The sequence below is a fragment of the Papilio machaon genome, chromosome 27, assembly GCF_912999745.1.
Source record: "Papilio machaon chromosome 27, ilPapMach1.1, whole genome shotgun sequence".
Taxonomy (NCBI): Eukaryota; Metazoa; Arthropoda; class Insecta; order Lepidoptera; family Papilionidae; genus Papilio; species Papilio machaon.
Window position 1 is genome coordinate 2268824 of NC_060012.1, and position 22159 is coordinate 2290982.

General features: G+C 32.8%; 2 protein-coding genes across 2 annotated transcripts in view; one reads left to right on the forward strand and one right to left on the reverse strand.

Annotated features, from left to right (window-relative positions):
* Window positions 1-117: 117 nt before the first annotated feature.
* On the reverse strand, window positions 118-1862 carry LOC106707977 (UPF0488 protein CG14286). Its single transcript, XM_014499428.2, has 3 exons — window positions 1565-1862; window positions 883-1017; window positions 118-452 (listed from the first exon to the last, which is right to left on the reverse strand). Exons 1-3 carry the CDS (start codon window positions 1749-1751, stop codon window positions 118-120), a joined length of 657 nt encoding a protein of 218 aa, XP_014354914.2. The 5' UTR covers window positions 1752-1862.
* A 4395-nt stretch (window positions 1863-6257) lies between these two features.
* Window positions 6258-22159, forward strand: part of LOC106708025 (bud site selection protein BUD4) — a 41040-nt gene continuing 25138 nt past the window's right edge. Inside the window, exon 1 of the mRNA XM_014499482.2 lies at window positions 6258-6678. Coding sequence (XP_014354968.2) covers window positions 6495-6678 — 184 coding nt within the window. The 5' untranslated portion in view covers window positions 6258-6494. The remainder of the gene's footprint in view (window positions 6679-22159) is intronic.

The following is a 22159-nucleotide window of genomic DNA, read 5'->3' on the forward strand; positions in this document are numbered from 1 at the left end:
ATTGGAAAACTAAAATTTACTTCTAAATTAAAACCAATTATTTATTTCAACTTTTTAATATCTTAAAACATTGCGAAATATTTGTAGTGGGTCTTATATAAAAAAAAAAAAATACATCTAAGAATCATCAATTGGAAAATTAAACTTAAAACTAGACGAAGAAAATGTAAACTTAAAATTTTTCTGTTCACTTTTTGCACTTACTTCATTTTTGTCATCATTTTTCTCTACACTGGCAACATTAGCTGTTAATTGATTGTCATTTGTTTCTGTACTATTAATGTTATCAGTGTTGTCATTATTCACATTAGTATTGCCATTATCTAAATTTTCAGTAGGTATATTAAAATTAAATCTAAAAGATTCATCGCCAGTCGCACTAAATACTGACTTTCTCAAAAATGTAGCCTTTGGTTGTACTGGGCTCTCGGATATTTTGAATTTACTTGCCACTGCAAAGAAAATTAGTAATTAAGACCTTTTTAGCTGTTTATATGTGAAATTTCTTAGTTCAAAATTGGTTCACAGAAGGAGTGAAAATTAAATGAAATGAAAATAATGTGAAATTGCACTCTTTAATTCAAGTGATTCAGAAAAACTTAGAGATATTCTTAAAAATTAAAGCACAAATTTAAATATAGAATTATATTCAGCACAAATGTTATAATACTTTTTATAATCTTTTATTTAATTTGTTTTAATTTTTGTGACAGAGCAACACTAGCCAGTTACATCTAAGTTTATTTTATAAAATTTAGTAAATAGAACAAATGTAGTCACCTATACTTTTTTTGTGTGTAGAATTTCTTTATCTATATTGAATTATTTATTATCTATTTAATGAACTGTCATTTGTGCTACATTGTAATGTACGGGACATACTTTTTATTAATTTCTTTTCCTCAGCTGCCATTTTAGCTCTATAGTCACCGAAATGAGTTCTCATTAATTGTCTCTTCCTGATAATAGGTTGATTGTTGTTTTTAAGAATTGTTAACACCTTCCATGCTTCTTGTACTGAAAAAAAAACATGTTTATTAATTTTATTCTTATTGATGTGTGCCAGAGGCCTTATTTTAGTCCACATTCCTTCCCCACCTTTTCTTTTAAAGTAATGGTGGGAATGGGAAGTGGATTTGACAGAGGAGGAGATGCACAGGAAGGTGAAATATAGCCATTATGTTCGTCCTGTCCTCGATTGATTAAAGGTAGGCAAAATTTAAGGTATGATCTGCAATTGCAGACGTCAATGGGCAGCAGTTACTTCACTATACCAGCAAGTTCAGGTGGTCGCTTGCTTGATAGCCACCTCATATTATTAAAAAAATGTGTAATTTTAGTTACTGAGACATTTTTAATAACATATTATGTTTTAAACATACATTTTAGTAAAGAAAATATCATTGATGGAGTTTACTGATTGATATGTTAAGGGCTTCTCCAAGCAGTCAACTGCCACGAGATGAAGCAGAGCAGGCAGCGTAAGCGATCTCTTATGACGGAGATCAAGGCCCACTTTAGGGTATCCCCACGACAGTATTTAAAGAATTTTTAAAATACTTACAATGTTTCTCGTTGCCTTTTTTCTCATGTAACGATCTTTCAAGCTGTTGTATACACCAGCATAGTTGAAGTTGAAACTCCCTCGTAGCCTCCTCAGGATCCTTGTTGTCATTGTCTTTATCTAATTTGTTTGCTTTTTGTATACTATTAGGTTTACCTTTACTATGTAATTTAACAGGCTTAGGCATTTTGATAGTGAATTTATATATGTTTTATAATAGAAAATAACTTTAATACCACGTTGTTTTGAATTTTCGTGAAATCAAAATTTAGAGCTTTAGAAATTGTGGTGATGACAAAATGAAATGACAAATTGACAAAGCCAAAGACAAGTCAAGAACCATAGACTATGGCAGATGGCAGTGGCGGGTAGGGATAGCACTTTTACAGTTTTCAAACTAGGGCTGTGCTTTTATAACATCTGGATTCATAGTTTAAAATCATATTTTTTTTATTTAAGCACATCCACGCCTAATGCCAATATATACATATATTTATATATATTTCAGTTAATTTTTTCACGCAACTTTGCATATTGAAGTGACATTAAAAATTTATATTATTGAGCGCCTTTTACTTATAAATAGAAACTTTACAAGAAAGCACTTTGCGCTCTTACAATTTATAGGTTAAATTATGGGCAAACTTAGAAATAGTTTGGTTTTCGGTATGATTTTTTGTTTTCGTTATTTGTTCAATAATTTAGACGTTTATTGCACCAAGGAGTTTAATGTATAGACAATTCTAATCTTACTCTTAGTAATATTATAAATTCGAACTTTTACATGGATGTATGGATGTTTGTTTGAAGGTAAGTATCTCTGGAACGGATGTTGATGAAATTTGGCATAAATGTAGATCATAGTCTGGAAGAACACATAGGCTACTCATTAGTTTTTTTTTAAATTCCGCACGGACTGAATTGCGGGCGACAACTAGTATTTATTATAAATGCGAAAGTTTGAATGGATGGATGTGTGTTAATCGATATCTTCAGAAAAGTTAAACAGATCTCGCTAAAATTTGGCGTAGGTCTAGAACATAGCCTGTAAAACGCATAAGCACATTTAAGTTATTTCTTATTTCACGTCCACGCGGACGGAGTCGCGGGCGACAGCTAGTTATCTATATTTTTATCAAAAGAATGTTTCATAGCACTCAAGTTTTAACAAATACCAATAGAAAATAATAGAAAGCATGAATCATAAACTTGTATTTGACGATTTTAACCTTTGCCGTTAGCTCGATATTAAAGAATTATATATGCTAATTGTAATTTCAAATCGGTCAGTTTCTGGATAATTTAAATAAAGAAAACATTAATGTGTTCGACAGTATAAGAAACCCATAAAATATCTTCAGACATTTAACCCTTGGCGTTAATCGTTAGATATTTCTAAAACATCTCGGGGTTCACTAAATTATTTTATTTTAAACATTATCAATAGAACAGAATGTGAATTAAACAAATAAAGATAAATTTTAGACTTTCTACGCGTTCTGAAATTATTCATTTCGTTCAATAATAATTTCGTCAAAGTATAAGGGACATATGAGTCAACAAAAGACTAACACAGAAGAGATGACATCGAGAAAAGAGTGTGTGTTTAAGAACGTTTATCTTATTTTTGTAAGAATTTATGGTCACCCTACGTGTAATGATTACTTTCTCTGTAAAAGTGAAATGTGTAAAGTCTACAGACGTCGTTTACATTAGCACTTGAGTCGTAATATTCAAGATGTATTATAAAATAAATATAAAACATGTTTTATGAAACTACTTTCGACTCATGAGAATCGACTACCAAGTATCGTGAACGAAGTGAAGATTAAGAATACAAAATCCTTTATTCATTAACCTTCGTTATTCACTTACTAACTTAGGGGTTTATTTATTTATTTATTTAATTAATTTATTTTAGGGGTTAAGTAGCTTATTTGTTTTACTCCTTCAACTATAGAAAAAAGACACTTAGAATTTTAGTATCCACCTAGTTTTTAATTTTCTGTTTCTTAATATATATGTACTTAAAAATAAAACTAGTTTTGATAAAATATATAACGATACCTTAATACATAATAAACTAATAATAACATGATTTACATAATAAATAACTTTTCGACATTGTTAAAAATTATAAATGTCATTATGAACAGTTATATTTTTCAGATTTAAACAAACAAACAAAACAATTACTTTGGTAATTGTTAGGTCTCTTTCAATTAATGTCTCAATATTAAAAAAAATATATTTATTGATAAATAAGATGCGTTTTTTCTTTTTCAACAGTTATTTATGAACAATATTGGTTTTTTACCTTAATAAATGTAATATTTGTATACCTGTGGACCGTTTACTGATAAAATCTTCATAATCTCATTTAAAAATTCTTAATGGTTTCCTGAACAATAAAGTTTGCATGCATTTGATATTGAAGTGAATTCAAAATCTTGCGTAATAAAATTATTGGTATCATAACAAACGGAACATAAGGTTTAAAACAGTACAACACAATCTTAAAAAGATGTTTTCTTATGACAGTGTGTGAATATAAATTATGAGTGGCGGTGTGTGCGTCAGATACCTGCGCGTGAGCACTGCAGGTGTGGATCTATGTATGTTATCGTGGCATGCTTTATAAAATATTTATATGTATATTTTTTTGAAATTTTTAACGTTCCATAGATTAAGTAAATATGGAAGTTGGTAAATAGCTCAGATGAAGAATTATATAGATATGACATGCGCGTTCACCCGTAAGGGACAGATAGAGAGTACTATAGACTATACCTATATATAAGTGAGAGGATTGGGGTTACCAGTTATTTGTTTTGACCCGAAAATTAATAATTACGATATAATTTAATATAGACCAATTTATATATTCCCAATTAAATTGTAATTAATAAACGTAATAAATATAAAAAACAATGCGTAATTTTTGTTTATGTGACTAAGATTACATAAACAGATTTTTTTAGTAATACTTAGTCAGGTCATAAATTCTGTTACATGTTTAATATAAAATAATTGAAACAAGTTTATTCATTATGTGACCATTTATATACCAAAATGAACTTAACAAAACATAGATTCTTATGACACTAAAGTTTATTCAAAATGACATACGTGATTTTGAATACAGGCCTTCAATCTGCTCGGCCAGTCGTCTATCACAGCACGAACGAGGTCCATGTCAATATCGGCGGCTGCCTTAATCAAGGATGTCTTGAGTGACTCCAAAAAAAGAATTTCCCGATATTATTTTCCCGCGTACTGCTTCAACAAAGCGCGGCATCTCTTCAGTCTTAGGTCCATTAGACGAGCATTCAAACGATGTCCTATTTTTCTTCGATATGCACGAAGCCCTAAGTCTTCATAAAAAGCTACAAAAAACATACCAATATTATAGTCATATAATTTTAAATTACTCTGTATATCATTACAGTGAACACTACATGTAAAACTACTTAATATTAAACTATTTTGATTGTAATTTCTAAGAAACAAAATTTACATGGGACAAATTAAAAAGCATACTCTTTAAAATCAACGGGATAAGAAAGTATCAAATATTTAAAAACACAGCATATACCAGAATTAAAAACTCCTTTTGAAATCTGTTGAAAATAGTATAAAAAATGTGAATTGTTTCATTTATATACATTATACATACTATAATTTATTTCCCCTAAATTCAGGGTAATTTTTACAACAAGATGGTGGTATTATTTTTACGGGTAATAACCAACCAATTTGAAAAGAAGTTTAATATGGCCGCTTGTTTCCCAGATCTACAGTATATTATTTGACACAAATGACATCTGCGTTTGGGCGCATAATGTTCGAAAAATACTATTTTATTTTAGGTGATTTTACCCGTATTTTAACATATTAGTTATTACAAAGACTGTAAAGAACAACTAGTTTGTATTTTCTTCCTTATTTTGTATGAATACATGTGAATAAGTGCGTAGTTTCAGTACTTACGAGTGAAAGGTTATGTTTTTCTCTTTTCGCCCACTACGGCTTTTACAACCGACGATACAGCAGTATACCATGTTTTATAAACTTTACCTTACTAAAACTGTAATATCAAAATATTTTTGCACAATTACAGCCACTAAGTACTCACAATTTTCGAAAAATAGCACGAATGTCAAACTTTGTTAGGGACAACCTAGGTTGTTTGTAGGGGACAACCTTTGTTCCAAACAAACCCCAAACCCTGGTACGCAGAAAGGGACGGAAGATAGTTATCCCTGTCTTTGTCACGTCACAGGAATTGTGTATAACTGTATCTCTCTCACTCACGGTATTATTATTACCGTGTCATAGACTTGGTAAATAGGCAATTGGTCACATATACGTTGAGTTAACGAAGGTAGATGGAAGAGGAAAATCTTAGAATAAAACGAAAAGCCCTCCTTTCACATGAATCGGTGATCTTGTAGAAGTTGTAAAAAGTAAGAACGGTAGGAGTCGACGGGTGCGGAACGCCCATGTCCTAGTTCAGTAAACGTTTACTTACTATATGTCTTTGTGTACAATAACGACTTCTGGTAATAATTTTTTAGGCTGTTGTTGCCGCTGAAGTGTACGTTTCACCGGTGCCCAAACACGTTCTCTACACACGTTCCGACTGTCTCACAAGCGCAGGCTATTCACGACTCACAAAGCTACGTAACGAACAAGCCATAGACAACACACAGCCACAGTCGACCGCGCTGGCTGACGCGGTGCACGTCTGTGTTTGCGCGCACTTTTTGCTTTTAAAAAGTTAAACGTCAAAACTTTTTATCACATTCAATTTGAAATTTTGAACTATTCAAAGTTTAGGAATGTAACTGAATTATTTAGACGGAATAAACGTTTTGTGCCATAATTGTAGTGATGTTATATTGTGCGAAGTAGATTGTAAGAATACAAAATGGGTGTTTTAACGAGGTTCCTCTTAGTGACCGTCTTGCTGCCTTGTGTTTTGGGCCAAGCGCAAGCAGAGTGTTTTGGTGCGGGTAGCGTCGCAGCAGCCGCTATCGGTGCTTTCCTTGGAGCCCTTTTACTGGTCGCGGCCGCTTACTACGTAAGGAAACTGTATTGGAAGTCACGCAAAGGTAAGTGAGGCTGTGGTTATTAACTTGTTATTTCGACGGTAAATTTTTTTGCTTCAAACGCCCGCGGCGTCATAAGATGAGTGTCGGCAGTCGTACCACGTACTTACCAAGACCTGAATGCAATGACCTTTGTGGCTTTTTAAAATGTTCCTCTTAAGTACAAATACTCTTAAGTCAGTTATAAAAAAGTTAATTTAATTTCTAAAACACGGCAATCGTTCACAATTCGGGAAGACACTAATAGATTAGGTAATTTAGTGGATTGTAATTTAGAAAAATATATTAAAACCCGATTTAATATATAGAAAAATAGAGAAACTATTAACGTTAAATCGTTATAGTAACAGATAGAATATGTACCTAGTAGTATTACGAAAATAAGGTAGATCGAAAAACTAATTTTCCTCCCATCAAAAAATCCTTGTTTTACTTAAAAACAACGCGTAAAATGTTCCACCTACAGTGAATTTCAGCGAAGGGGTTCATAGAATAGGCTTTGTAATGTCAGTCGAGAATATATTTCGAAATTCAAACTTATCATCTAACGAAATGTGTATCGTCTTTTGTTTATTTTTTTCGAATTACGAACATTCCGATTGAGCAAGAAAAAGATAGCAATATCTAACAAAGCATGTTCATTCATTAACAACCGTTTTATACTGTTGCCATACAATTAACGTTGATACGGTATTGTTCAAATTACACGTAATTGAGGTGAAAATCCTCAGACCGATTTGATAATTGGATGTGAATTGAAAGTAAAATTTCAAGGACGCTTAACGTTTAGTTATATTTTGTTACAATAGAGACGAAAGATATGAAATAGAGTTTTAAATATTAGTGAAGTTATAGAGCGGACATTACGAACACTATGATTAAAATTATAACTGTCACAAGTGTCAAAGTAGACATCTGAAATTGTACCAGTGGAACATTTTTTTTGAGCATACGATTTGGTTCTTTAATGTTTTTTGGGTTTTTTCACTGCTGTAACAAAATATATTATTAGGTCTGTATTTTCATAACAGAATGAGAGGGAATACCATATTTGAATATTACGTATTTTAAGTTATTGAAGTTTTTAGGTTCGACTCCAATAATTGTGTGTAAGCCGATTTAGTTGGCTTCAGATAATGGATTACGAATGTTCTATTTACCGTATACAAATTTATTGAAGTAAAATGTAACAGGCTTAACATCAACATTTTTTATATCTTACTAATATTATAAATGCGAATGTTTAGATGGATGGATGGATGTTTGTTTCAAGGTATCTCCGGAACGGCTTAATGGACCTTGATGAAATTAGGCACAGATGTAGAACATAGTCTGGAAGAATAACATAAAAAGCGAGATCATTTACACTGAAAATTAATCAAACAGAGATATGAAACAAAACAACATCAATCACAAACAAAAACGCATTAATGAGCACTAAAATATGTCTCTGGATCTGGATACTCTGGATAATAACATTTTAAACTAATTACGACATAGTTTCCTTAAAGAGAAAAGTAAATAAAGCTGTTCTCTTACCTGATATATGATATGGCTACTAAAACTAGAGTAAACTTCTGCCTTACGCGACGTCTCAAATTAAGTGCAGCGTACTAATCTAAACTATTCCGTACCATGATCCCAAGACACATGTAACATAACATAAGCTTTATATATGCTTGTATAGTACCGGCATTATAGTAGGGCGATCGCTCAGGACGCTGTACAGAAAGGGGCACCACAGGTTTGCGGATTACACAGCCTCACGTAGCCCTTTCCCCCACGAAGGCATGGTAAAAATGGAGTACCATAGAAATCGCGCCCAGGGCGCTGGTAACAATAAAAACGCTGTTTTGCGTACACTATGTCTGGTCTGATTATAAATTCGCGAAGTTAAATATCGTTAAGTGACATAACACATTATTGTTCGAAGTGACCAGTCATTTGAACTTTCCGTCATAATACGATATTGTCGGATATGACGACAGAAATATTTCGTTGTTTTGCAAATAACGGATATTTTGATACTATATCAATAATTAAACGCTGTTTATGTGAAATGTTTGCCTCGAAACCTCGAGTTTCTATTGTCAAAAAACTCATACAAAAACATGTTGTCATACTGTCTATTCTCTCGTATTTCTCTTTGAAGGAATAAAGATTATAATATACAAGTAGTTCGGTAGACCAAAGTTTATAATGTTTTTTTTCTACATATTTGTGATGTTTGTTTATAACTTGCCAGCATTAACGTTAACAGCACATATTTTTCTAACTAAACAAAACTTTCACGACGGTTTCACTTCGCATACTCTGAGTTTATATTTTGCAATTACATACATTAAAACATACTTGGGTTTCATTTTAGTGTTCTTTCCCTTCTCACCCTTTTCTTATAAGGAAAGGATGGGTAGGGGAGGTGGATTTGATGGAGGAGGAGGTGCATAGGAAGGTTAAATATTCTCTTTTTGTGCGTCTCCTCCTTCGTCGATTGAGGGTAGGTAACGCATCTGCAATTGCGAATGTTTATGGCAGCGGTCGCTTCGCCATTTCGGCGAATTCCAATGACCAAATAAAACTACATTATGTCGATTTTTTAACTGAGACAGGTGATTTTATTAGAACCATAATACTTTTTTCCAAGCACATAGGTACGTGACGGTATTATATATTTTTGTTAACGTTAGAGATAACGGTTATCCGCTAATTCCCATAGTAGGTATGTAACGTTCCTTGACTGTTTTATTCGAGATAAGATAGTGAGCTCTTGTAAGTATTGTGAGAGAAATTACGTCACGATACGTGTTTCTAATTACCCATACGATGTTATCAGTTTAATAGTTTTTAGCTGATAGTTTAGGAAACACTGAATTAAGCTAACGTAATGTTATTTGTGGTATTCATAAATGTTTTCGTATATTTACTCATAAGATAGTCCGTTAATTTATAAACTAAGCTATCTTGGCTTTATAAATCTGGGACAAACGAACAAGCGTCCACCATAATAGAGAAGTGCTGTTCATAAATATCTCCAATATGTTAAATTTCTTGCAAATGCGTTGCTTATTTATAATAGACGAGCGAGAGCATGTAGAGAAAAAGGTGTTTTGCCGTTCTATTATAGTTCGACTTTCCATCTTATTCTTATTATAAAATAGTGGTAAATGGAAGAGGAGGTAGACTTAGGTCTTCCGCTTTACTCATCGGACGAAACGTGGAATTATTTCCACTTCACCTATGTTTTATGTGTGGATGTAGTACTGATCGATGTATTCAACTGTAGGTTTTAAAAGTTAACGGGACAGTTAATCGGATTGAAATCACAATAACAAGCATGTAGGTTGCATAACTCGTTTATATCAGCAATAGTTTTGGTTATATTTCTTCTTATTATCAATTAATGTAATCAAGAGGTGAGCTCGCATGAACGATCTAAAACAATTAAACAATTACAGCTCTTGTTTCCGTGTGAAAACGCTTTAGTTATTTGAGTGGTCACACGACACCTACAAACATTGGTTCTCAAACTGTTCACACAAGTTACAATAACAAATTATATTATGACTATCTTGAATTAGGAAACATATGTACAAGTTTCATTTAATAAAGTACATTAAATAAAGTAGATGTTGTTATAAAATAAAGTAAGAAAAAAAAATTAATTTAATTAACATCGCTGTCATGCTTGACAAATTTATAACTGATAGTTTGAGAAGTACTGGATTAAACCAACGCAATGTTATTTGTGGTATTCATAAATATTTTCGTAATTACGACAAAAATTGTTTTCGTGAGTCATATTATTACACAGGCGTAAAAACAATATTGTTTTTGTGTCGGAGTAGAAACGATTTACAAATCTCATTGAAGTAAGTTATATTAAAACACAAAAAAAAATTGCGATCACTAGCAAAAGATGTCAGAAGAGAATATAGTATGTGTTCTTAAAGCCACCTAAATATATTTTCCTTATTTTTAATGTCACTTAAATAGATACATAATAAGGGTCGGTGGCTCAAGGGTTAAGCACTTGACTTGTAATCTACAGGTCCTGGGTTCGATTCCGCCATGAAACAGTTTTTTTTCGATTTTCGATTTACATATGTACATTTATCCGACGTTCTTACGATGAAAGAAAACATCGTGATGCAACCAGCACATATTTGAGAAGAAATTCAAAAATATGTGTGATGTCAATCAACGCGCACTGGGTCAGCGTGGTTGCCTATGGCCTAGTCACCCCTAACTTAGTGTAGGCTCCGAACACCCAAGTGGGAGCTTATAGTGGGCAGATGACGATGAATAAAATATAGAAAAAAAACATTATCGCTTCTCTTGTGTTACATGAACCGTGTAGTCTCGTTTAAACATAAACGATTGATTTATTGAATTAATTTAAACAAAACACGAATGAACGAATTCAATGAATTCGTAACAGAATATCGTTAGTTATTCAGTCAACCGGAACTCACTTCCCTCTGCCACTACGTTTGGAATTAGATTAATTTAACTATTACTAGTTACTACTTAGAATTTATTTAAATGCAATTAAAAAAAAATACATCGTTGTTTTTTAAAATCATACTCTATGTATGATCTTATATTGTCACTGCCTTTGTCTTTGATAACGATGTGTTATTAAACGGGGATGTTGGTCTCAGAAACCGACGCCAGGGATGTAAGAGGAGTTAAGTAGATAGAGTATCTTGAATCACTTTTGTAACTTTTTAAAACATTGTTTAATATATTATTTATATCATTTTATATAACCAAACGTTTTATAAACCAATCAGTATTATTGTAAATCGTTCGTTTAGAATATCAAGATTCAAATATTTTTTTTATAATCATCGCTTTAAATAATTTCAAATAGTTGCAGTTATATCACTTAGTTTTATAATTATCAACCTAATCGATTAAGTAACATTTAAAACGGAGCATTAAATTGTATAATTAAAAACCACAAACCGTCACAAAAGGTGATAACAAATTCACTTACTAAATACTTAACAGTTTAAAATGGAAACTATGTACTTAGTTAAGTTTAATATAATAAAATTGTTGAAATAAAACCTACCTTTTTCAAAATTATCCACAGAAAACTTATTTGTCTACCGCTCTGAACAAAACTCCGATGTTTTTGTAAATGTTTTGACAGTAGGAATACTCAGCAAAACAAAGTAACATGTGAACGGTTTTTTTTACATTATTAAGTGGCAAACGAGCAACGGTCACCTGGATTCGCCAAAATAGCGATACGACAGCTGCCTATAGACATTCGCAATTGCAGATGTGTTCCCTAGCTTTGATCGACGTAGGATAGGATGCACAGAATGAGAATAAATCTCCTTCCTATGCCTCCTCTCCTCCATCAAATCCACTTCGCCTTCCCATCATTTCTTTATGAGGGGAAGAGAAAGAACATTGAAAATTAGGTTTGAATTCAAATTGTACTACCTAACTTTTTATCTAGAAGTATATGTGTAAAACGTAAGTTCCTTACTGACTTATCTAACAGAACTGGTCTCTCGTTTCACTCCATACTGAGATGAAATCGAGTCTCTCGTGTTGTCGACACGCGGACATTTTGACGGGATTCCGCAGACAAAACGGCATATTTTAATGGCAACATTCCGAGAAGTGATCTTTCTATACAGTAATGTGACACATTCATTTAGAAATCCGGATTTTAAAGCCGAGAAGTTAAAAAAGTCTTTCTAGAAGAAATAAATTCCATCCCAATAAAATACTGGATTTTAGTAAATGTTGAAATAATTTGCCTTGGTAGATAATTGGGAGTATCCTGGATCTGTGTTGCACAGGACCGAATCATCGTGGCGATCTTTGATGCTTATGCCCAGCAGTGGTCGTTACGTGGCTGAGAGGAAGAAGAAATAATTTAAAAAAATTAATAGTCTATAATAGATGTAGGAAAATGTTACGGAATTCCTTTCGTGATGAATGTGATTTGACGGATCTGTACAAGTCTGTATGTATCTCTGAATTAACTAGTGATGTTCTTCGCTAACTTGTTTGTGTATGTAAAAAAAACGATTAATATAGCGAGCGATAGTGATGTAAAAAGTGTTATTATCATGGGTGTTACAAGCTAACACACGCGCTTTGTTCTATTCCAGTCTTAACGCAAAACATGTGATTATCCGAGTACAAGATTGATGCATAGGCAATGCGCAGAACATTTGTAGCGTATAATTCATACCACATTAAAACCTAAAGTTTGTAAACAAACATTATTAACTTAACAAGACTATGTGAATATGGATGAATGTTTGAAATTATAACTAGCTGTCGTCCGCGTCTCCGTCTGCGCGGAATAAAAAACTTAATTAGTAGTCTATGTGTTCTTTCAGACTGTGTTCTAAATCTATGTCAAATTTCAACGAGATCGGTTGGGTGTTTCTGGAGATACCTTCAAGCAAACATCCATCCATCTAAACATTCGCATTTATAATATTAGTAAGATTTTTTGAACCTTCAAAACAAGATGGCATATTAATTTTTACACTTTACAACAACATATTTGTAATTTCTCTTCTTTTAGGTAAAAGGTTGTTTAAGACAAGGAATTAAATTTACCAATAAAATTTTAAATATCAAGTAATATTAAAAAGCTGAAAATATCAAAACCGCGATCATAATTGTGTGCGCTAATCATTCTACATTAGCTCAAATTTGGTCTAATTATGTTTAATTTTTAAATAATTCTCACATATTCACAAAATACGTCGTATCGTTAGAACTGGAAGAATTTTAATTGACTAAGAACTGGTATACTTAACTATAATACAAACCACTTTGAAGGATAAAAATTATATCGTATTGTAATGTCATAAGATACTAATTTGAATGTCAAACGTGTGTGGTAAAGAAATAACTAGTTAAAGTTTTTTTATTCATTAAATGGGTCAAAATCTACGCCAGTTTAATTTACATCAGAAAATACCACACTTTATCTAGAACTCTGTGGAATGAATACTTGTGTATCCTTCAGATTTTTATCCTAAAATCTACACGGACTTTTTATTGAAGACACAGAATTGATTCAAGTATCGGAAAAGTTTAAAACCATAGAAAATTATTACGTTCATAAATAATTAATCATGATTGTACGTCCTTGGCATACCTTTATTAATTACACGTATTATTTCTGATAATGTTTTAATAGTACAAGTGTATCTAATCGTGTAGTAATCGTCTAGAATGCAACTTTATCTCAAACATCACACGTTCAATATTGTAATGCGTAGTATCAATTACGTACTATATTAATCTTTGACGTTTCGCTTTTTAAAAATAAAACGCATTTTATTTTATGAATCAGTCGTGAACATTCTATATGATCAAAAGGTACAATTTCTCAGTCATATTTATGTCTTATGTTTTAGAATATAACCTCTAAAAATATAAGGTGTTAAGTTGATATAACTCTTTTAATTTAAATACACAACGTCCGAAAACTGTTTATTGCTTCTCGTTTAAATAATGGCTTCGTTCATATAAATAACCGCCAAAACAAATGACGTTCCATTTTCAAATTCTTCGAACGAATAAATCTGAACAATGACAATGGAGACTTTGACCCTGTTCGAAATTCAAAAACGTCGAAGGAGTTGCCCCTAAAATAAAAACAAAAGGCCTGACTAATTGTTTTGGGTGCGGGGAGAAGGACCAGTAAGAATCCTTGGCATTCGAAGGACGATGACGTCACGGATACAGGTATCCTTAATGTAGTCCGGTTGGCGACAATTGGCCTATTGACTTTGAATCGATTATTTTTCTGTATTGGAAGTGGACTATGAAATATAACTTGAAGGTTTAAGATATATGTATTTACTTAAAAACCTTCCTTGAATCAATTATTCGGTGATATTATTTTTTTACAACAAACAATAACATTAAGATGTTACTTGATATTGCTATATGTGATTTGTTTATGTAGAAAGATGGACATGAATGTGATAATTTTAAATAAATGAGTTAACTTATACGGCCATAAAACTTGACTTAAGTATATTACGTGACCAGCCTCGGTTCCAATGAAATTGTTTATAGCTATTTTAAGTGCCGAGTTACCACGTGAAGGAAAACATCGTGCGGTAACTACCACGTCCAAGACAATGTCACTACAAATCATAGCAGAAAAATAATTTATCCTTTTAATATAGAATATTAGAAGAAGTTCAGGGGGCGAATTCACTCATATTATTACCAGCTGTCGACCGACCGACCGCGAGGAATTAAAAAAAAAAACTTAATCAATAGCCTATGTGTTTTTCCAGACTATGTTTTATATCTATGAAAAATTTCAGTGAGATCCGTTTAGCGGTTACGGAGATGACTTCTAACAAACATGTAACCATACATATAAACATTCGCAATTAAAATGTTATCATAATGGACGAATTCGCAGAAACTTATATTATTTTTATATATGTAAACTTTAAACTCGGATTAAGTAGCAGTCTCTATTTATTGTTATCAAATGACTTTAAGGGCTCTCTTAGGTATTATTTAGTAAAACTTTGCTTCGAAGGATAACCAATTACGTATTGTCTTGTATCAATCAGACAATCTGTAGTTGACAGGTGGAAAATACATATAACTTATCATAGTAGAGGAACTCAAAGCAGACATTACTGATTATAGAGCACATCAGCAAAGGAAATTTGTTTCAATCGAGTAACTAATAATCGTATTATCGACGCACTCATGCGAATAAACAAGTTATTGCCACCTGTAAATTGTCGCGTGCACTTCACATCACAAGACGTGCATTATCTGTCGCTCATTGTCAATGTGATATCGACATTAGGGATGTGTCACGACTCGGTAGTTAACCCTGTATCGATGCAAGTGGAAACATCGATTAATTTGTTAGAAATGTAGTAATTGGTTACATTATTTACCAAATTAGATGACTTTCGATGAAGATATTATTTCATGGTTATTCAAGTAATCATGCATTGTTTTTTCTGTCGACATAAATGTAAATTTGATTTATTGATAAGGGGAAGGGATTAGCTGCTGAAACAAAAGCACAGTTCTAGTTGAGGAGCCAAGGTTCCCACATCTATATCTATATATATAAAAGAAAGTTGTGTTAGTTACACCATTTATAACTCAAGAACGGCTGAATCGATTTGACTGAAAATTGGTGGGCAGGTAGCTTAGAACCAGGAATAGGACATAGGATAATTTTTACCCCGTTTTCTTTTCTTTTTTTTTTTTATTCCGCGCGGACGGAGTCGCGGGTTAAAGATAGTAATTGTATAAAATAGTGTTACAAGCATTTATTTATTCGTCAGGAAGTCGTGCGCGAAGGGACTGTGAAAGACATTGGGGAAGGTCTATGATCAACAGTGGGCAGGCAAAGGCTGATGACGACATAAAGTCATTGGATGCGGAAGCAGGGGACTGCATACTGTAGGCATTGGGGAAAATGAGCAGTAGTATTTTGCATTCTAAAGATAATCGTTTCGAATGTACATCACTATTACAATATGTGTGTCCGAGTGTATGGCACAAGGTCGTATCGTCTCAGTAATTATGGTAAACGTGGTAACACTGGTTATTCATTGACTTCTGATTATGTGCACACCTTACGCGGCCTCTTGTATTCAAAAAACTACAGATAAAAGTTTTTTTTTAAATATTTTATTCAAGTTAAATAATTGTCTTTATTAATTTCATTACTTAGTTTTAATTTTATTAGAGCATCAGTGATTCAGGGATTAAGCATTTGACTTGTAATCTGCAGGTCCTGAGTTTGAATCCCGCCATTTACCAATGAGTTTTTGATTTTACAATTACATATATAAATTTATCCGACGTTCTTACGATGAAGGGAAACGTTGTGATGCAATCGCACATATCTGTAAAGAAATTCAAAGATATTTTTGAAGTCAACCCGCACTAACCCAGCGTTGTTGGCCTACTCACCCCTAACTTAGGGTAGGCTATTAATTTAATTCAAAATGTTTTCCAACACAGAATAAGAATTCGTACGTTGTTGCTTGATAACTTGTTAAGATGTTAGAGTTAGCGTTGGTAGCAAGTTTAATAAAACATTCCTCTGGTATTGCAGATGTCCATGGGCGTCGATGAACACCTTAGTGTTCCCGCTGCTCGTTTGCCCCCTTATCTTATAAAAAAACATATTCTATTATTTACAGATGGCTTAATATCTATAATACAGACAGTATTAAAATCGATATAACAAGATAAAATACTTTTTTTGTTGCAGTTCGAATTTTTTTTCTATGCATATCAATAGAAAGTAGCTCATTACGTAATTATTGGAAAGCATCTAGACACGTAGTAGTTTTAAATGTGAATCATTTCCTTTCTTCTATTGTCAGATGTCATGTGAAACGCCTATAGAATGAGACGTTCTTAATAAAGTAAAAACATACGGAATCAATTTGCAAGTATGAGTTCATGTTTCCTTTTTGCATAGTAAATTGTATGAAATAAGAGAAAAGTTTTTGTCTTAGTGCATCTTGATATCTATAACCTTATAGATGGTATTCTGGTATTCAAAATGGCCAATTGTGGTAAGATTCCTGTTTCTTTTGAACTTTATACTAACACTAAGCTAGATAAAGATTTTTCTCCGTACAAATTTATTTGCTAAAATGACACCTTGACTATTGTAAATTGAATGTAGGCGAGTATTTTCTAAATCTCGGAGAAACGCTATTTTCGTGTAAGTGCAAATTAATTGATGAAATATACACAAGCAATGCTAATTTGTTTAAATATCCTACATATTCTGTAAAAAATATGTAAAGAAATTACTACTTTTTGCAGTATGTCACAAATAGCCTTTATTATCTTACTAAAATTATAAATGCGAATGTTTAGATGGATAGATGGATGGGCTGGATGTTTGTTAGAAGGTTTCGCCGGAACAGCTCAACGGATCTTGATGAAATTTCTAACAGATGTAGAACCTAGTCTGGAAGAACACATATATTCTTTTTAATTCCGTGCGGACGGAGTCGCGGGCGACAGCTAGTTTAACATAAAAAGACAATAGTATTTTTCGATTAAATGTATTTTTAGCACAGGGCCGTAACATCAAGTGTGGCAGAATACCTTGAATGCTGTTGTTTGTTTATATTAATTAAAAAAAAAAACACAAGAGTCCGATACGCGTCGATCGCAGTATAGTGAGCTATGTGGGTCAGGCGTGGAATGCCGCCCGGCGAGCCGCTCCCACCTGCGCGCCCCGCGTAAACTAACCGATAGGGTTGCCACCCCTAGTTTATCATACTGTATCTTTCTATACCTCTCATTCTCATTTGGAAGCTATTCCATATTTTATAATAGTCATAATGCGACCTAAAAGGAATTCTTGGGAAAAATTAAATAACACAGGGTGTCGTGACTAAAAAAGACAAAGATATCTTCTGTGATTCGAGTGTGTTAAAAGACATACAAAGAAAAATGTTGCAAATATGAGTGACAGCTTCGGTCCTAGACAAAGTTACGTAGACTTATTTAGTTGTTTACTTGCTTTAATACTCATCTGTAGGTCAAAGGTGGCAACCCTACGACGCAGGTGTGTGCGTCGTGATGAGCTTTCGTTTCGGCCATGTTTGTAAAAAAAAAGTTGACATTGGTATGACGATGCGGTGTCGGAAATGCAATTTCAATGTTTTTGTTCACATATGAGTTTAGGCTTTGGTTACCTTGAATAAGTAGTTAAATTAAAGTTAAATAGTAAAAAACGCGAAAAAACACAGCTATTGAAACCGTACTCGTTGTAAGCACATACAACCTCTTTCCTCATCTCGCTAGTACCGTCCGTTAACATTGCCCACTGACCGAATAATCTAGAATGATTGGAAAGCCCATCCGATAGTGCGTAGTGAATCTAAGTCGGATATATTCACGACTTCCTAACACGCGAGGTCAGCTATAACAAATAATTATCAACAATAACATGTATGAAGTTGATAGTGGAGATGTTGAGAAGTAGAAATAAAAGCAGCAAGGTATGGACATATACGGATTAATGTTCACGTAAACAATGAGATTAAATATAGTCTAGCATATATTTAAGCAAATTATTAAAAAAGAGAACGCTTCGTCTTATGCGTCCTTGTCCAGCCACTTTCCCTGCCCATTATTTTCTTATAAGAAAAGGGTGGGAAGGGAACGGGGACTAATATACGACCTCCGACACGCACACTCATCAGACGAAACGCGGAATTGCTTCCACTTCACGCCTGTCTTCTGTGTGGTCGCAGTATTTCACCGGTCGAGACGGTAACTTCGTACAACAGATATTTTTGTTGGCGACTGTCACCGTTAAATAGAGATATAAATTAAAATGTAAATTGCTGTGTCAAGTATTAAAATAATAATTGCTTACAAAGTAATATTTACGAAACATTTCACGGAATAAAAAAGATATTCGAAACGTATGAAAACAATGATAACACAACTTGCCGACTTTTGCTGTTTAAATAATTTGGTCAGCATAATTCCGAACTAAGTATAACTCGTGGAAAAATTCCATTGACTTTATTTTACTTTATATAAATATGCAATAAATGTGCTACAGGAAAAAAACAATGACAATTTTTTTCGTTTCAAGGTACAGTCAATATGAAAAGTGATATGGACACCGCACTGCGGATACAGTTCTGCAATAATGGTCATCTTTCGATGAAAAAAAAAAAACAGAGTTTATGATATGCTTAAACAAGTGTTTAAATCTGTTATTATTAATATTTGTTGGTCAATGTTTTTAATTTTATTTATAGTCACATCCTATGAGGCATGTAAAAGTTTTTCTTCCCTTATTTTTTCTCGACCAATAGCGTATTTTTATCTGACATTTTAGTCCCAAGTGAACGATATCATAAGGTGACAATATTTCTTTTTTTTTCCATGTCCCTCTAAAGGTTAGACCCTTAACACTTCGTTAGGTATAATACAAATAGCTTGGAAGATTTTTATTTTTCATGATTTACTTTTATATACCACGTAGAATAGTTCAACGGTTACTTACACAGTCCCTTGGATTTCTCATACTTAACGTTAAGTAAGGAACTCCCTTAGTGAACATAACTGAACTCTTGAATGTGGCAATATAAACAGCGATCTTTCAACTTTGTACCTGGTATTAGAGTTCAATTTTCTTTAACACACATTTTAAACCTGGCATTAAATCATTATTTACTTAATACGTTGTAAATCCGAGATAACACTTCAATGTTTGTCAGCTTATTTTTATACGGCCGTAAGATTTACCTGATTGCGTATGATGTCATTGTAATAATGATCTCACGTGTTTATATTCATTTTAAACAACATCTTAAAGAAAAACACGCATTGTTCCTTAATAGTACTGTAGACCTATTATTTGAATGAGTAAGTTAATCGTTTTATATCTATATTCACTGCCTGTCCTTGTCCCACTCATTTAGGGTTGGCGTACTAGTTTTCGTTCACCAGATTAATCTATCTTATGTCATATTAGTTGCAACGCAATCATGACACCTTCTTAGAGAGATCCATCTCTTCCTATATCTACGGAAGTTCCTATCAATAATGAATCTAAGTATGAATAGTTTAATCCATGGGATTTCCTATATGTTTGATGATTTTTGTGACGGCATAAAATATTCTTGCATAATATTTACAATCAAAAAATTATGTTACAAGATGTATCAGTTAGATCAATATTGATAAGATTGTGTCGCGGCCATCTTGATACTTGTTTACTTTTTAGTATTCGTCCAGAGTGTTTACTGCAGGCTATTACATGAGTAAGTTTTATACAATATTCTATAATAATTTATACTACAATTTTGAACTTAACAACGTAAATGTGACTTCTGTGAATTTTTACTATTACAAAGTCTGTATAAAACATGTCTTTTTTCTTCAAACAGAATGAGACTGGTGATAATATTATGTACATTTTGATAAAAGAATATCAGTCGAAATATATATACTGTACATTGATTTCTCTTTAAATTCTTATTAGTTTAGTTTTCATCAAAGATTTGTTTTTCTAATCTTCTGCACTCTGTACCAAATTGATTTATTCTGTTCTGAACGTTCTGTGAATATCGTCCTATCTTAGCCTCCCCGGCGTATATTTTAATTTGCTGAACTTTGAATCCATGAGTATACAGTTTAACTGATGCTACATCATTATGAACTACCGCATTCGAGTATCTCGCTCACCATATTTGTGATACAATTGACGTATCAACGATAAGGTCGTGAAGATTCTAATGTAAGATACACAAGATAGGTTTTGCAAAACAGTTTTGACTTAGCGTGTGTGACAATAATGCTGCTAGCCGTGAAATTCCTGTTACGAAACAATTATATTAAACCTTATTGATATCTCTTTTATTTATTCGTATGTATCTTTTATCGATAGTATGTTTTAGGACAAGTATTTCGAGTGGCAACCCACAATAAGGTTAAAACCATGCGAAACCTAACGTGTGTGACTACATAAAGACGCCACTCGTAAACAGGCGAAGTTTACCAATGGCGTTGTTTGAGTAAGCCTTTGTGTATATAACTTGTTATCAGATAAGGCAAGATTGCGATGTGTTTGAAAAGATTTTTCTACGCTTTATATTCGCCTTGATCGCGTTTTTTTTGTTTACTATCGCTAGGGTTGGCAAGAAATTATAAATTGCACGCTATAAAATTCAATGAGGTGTTAAGATCTTGTTATCATAGGAGGCTTAATTTAGGTCCTCTTTCCCTTCCTACCCTTTTGGGGGAAGATGGAGGAATATTCTCTTTCTGTGCGTCACCTTCTCTGTAGATTACTAATTGCGGGATGTCCATTGGCAGCGGTCGCCTCGTTATTTCGGTGGATTCAGGTGACCTCGTGGTGGCTCGTTTTTCACCTTTTATAAAAATATCACAATCAAAAAATTTACGAATGTAAAATGTTTGCAAATCTGTATGAGAATGTAATTTAATATACACAGTTTCTTTGATATTAGCTCATTTCAATTCAAATGTTTGTCTTTATGTCAATTGCAAAAATTTATGCATTTATGCAATATATACCCATATTATTACTAAAACTGGTATAAAATACATTATGATGATAAATTAACTTGATTGCTATAAGTTTGAATAAAAAAATATAAGAACTTTTGAAGGTCACAGCCTTACTACGTTGTTTAATGGCAATAAACCATTACCGTAGTTTTCCCCTGGCAGATACAGAGAGATGATAATAAATACGTTTTTGTAATGCAAACGGTAGTACATATATATATTCTATAAACAGTTAGTATGACTAACTGTTTATAGAATCTTTACAAATATTAGTACAACTATAGTATTGTGAATGCATTATGACTAGACAATAGATGATTTATTTATCTTAAATATGTACTAAATAATAAAGGATGTACATATAAAACTTGTACTTGATGTACTTGTACAAGTACGTTACAAGAATTTCCAA

Bases quoted from the DNA above. Each gene is read 5' to 3' on its own strand.
- LOC106707977 (XM_014499428.2), bottom strand. From the start codon at position 1,751: ATGCCTAAGCCTGTTAAATTACATAGTAAAGGTAAACCTAATAGTATA. The intron at 1,018-1,564 runs GTAAGTATTTTA...TTTTTTTTTCAG, and splicing joins AAAAGGCAACGAGAAACATT to TACAAGAAGCATGGAAGGTG. The intron at 453-882 runs GTATGTCCCGTA...TTTTCTTTGCAG, and splicing joins GGAAAAGAAATTAATAAAAA to TGGCAAGTAAATTCAAAATA.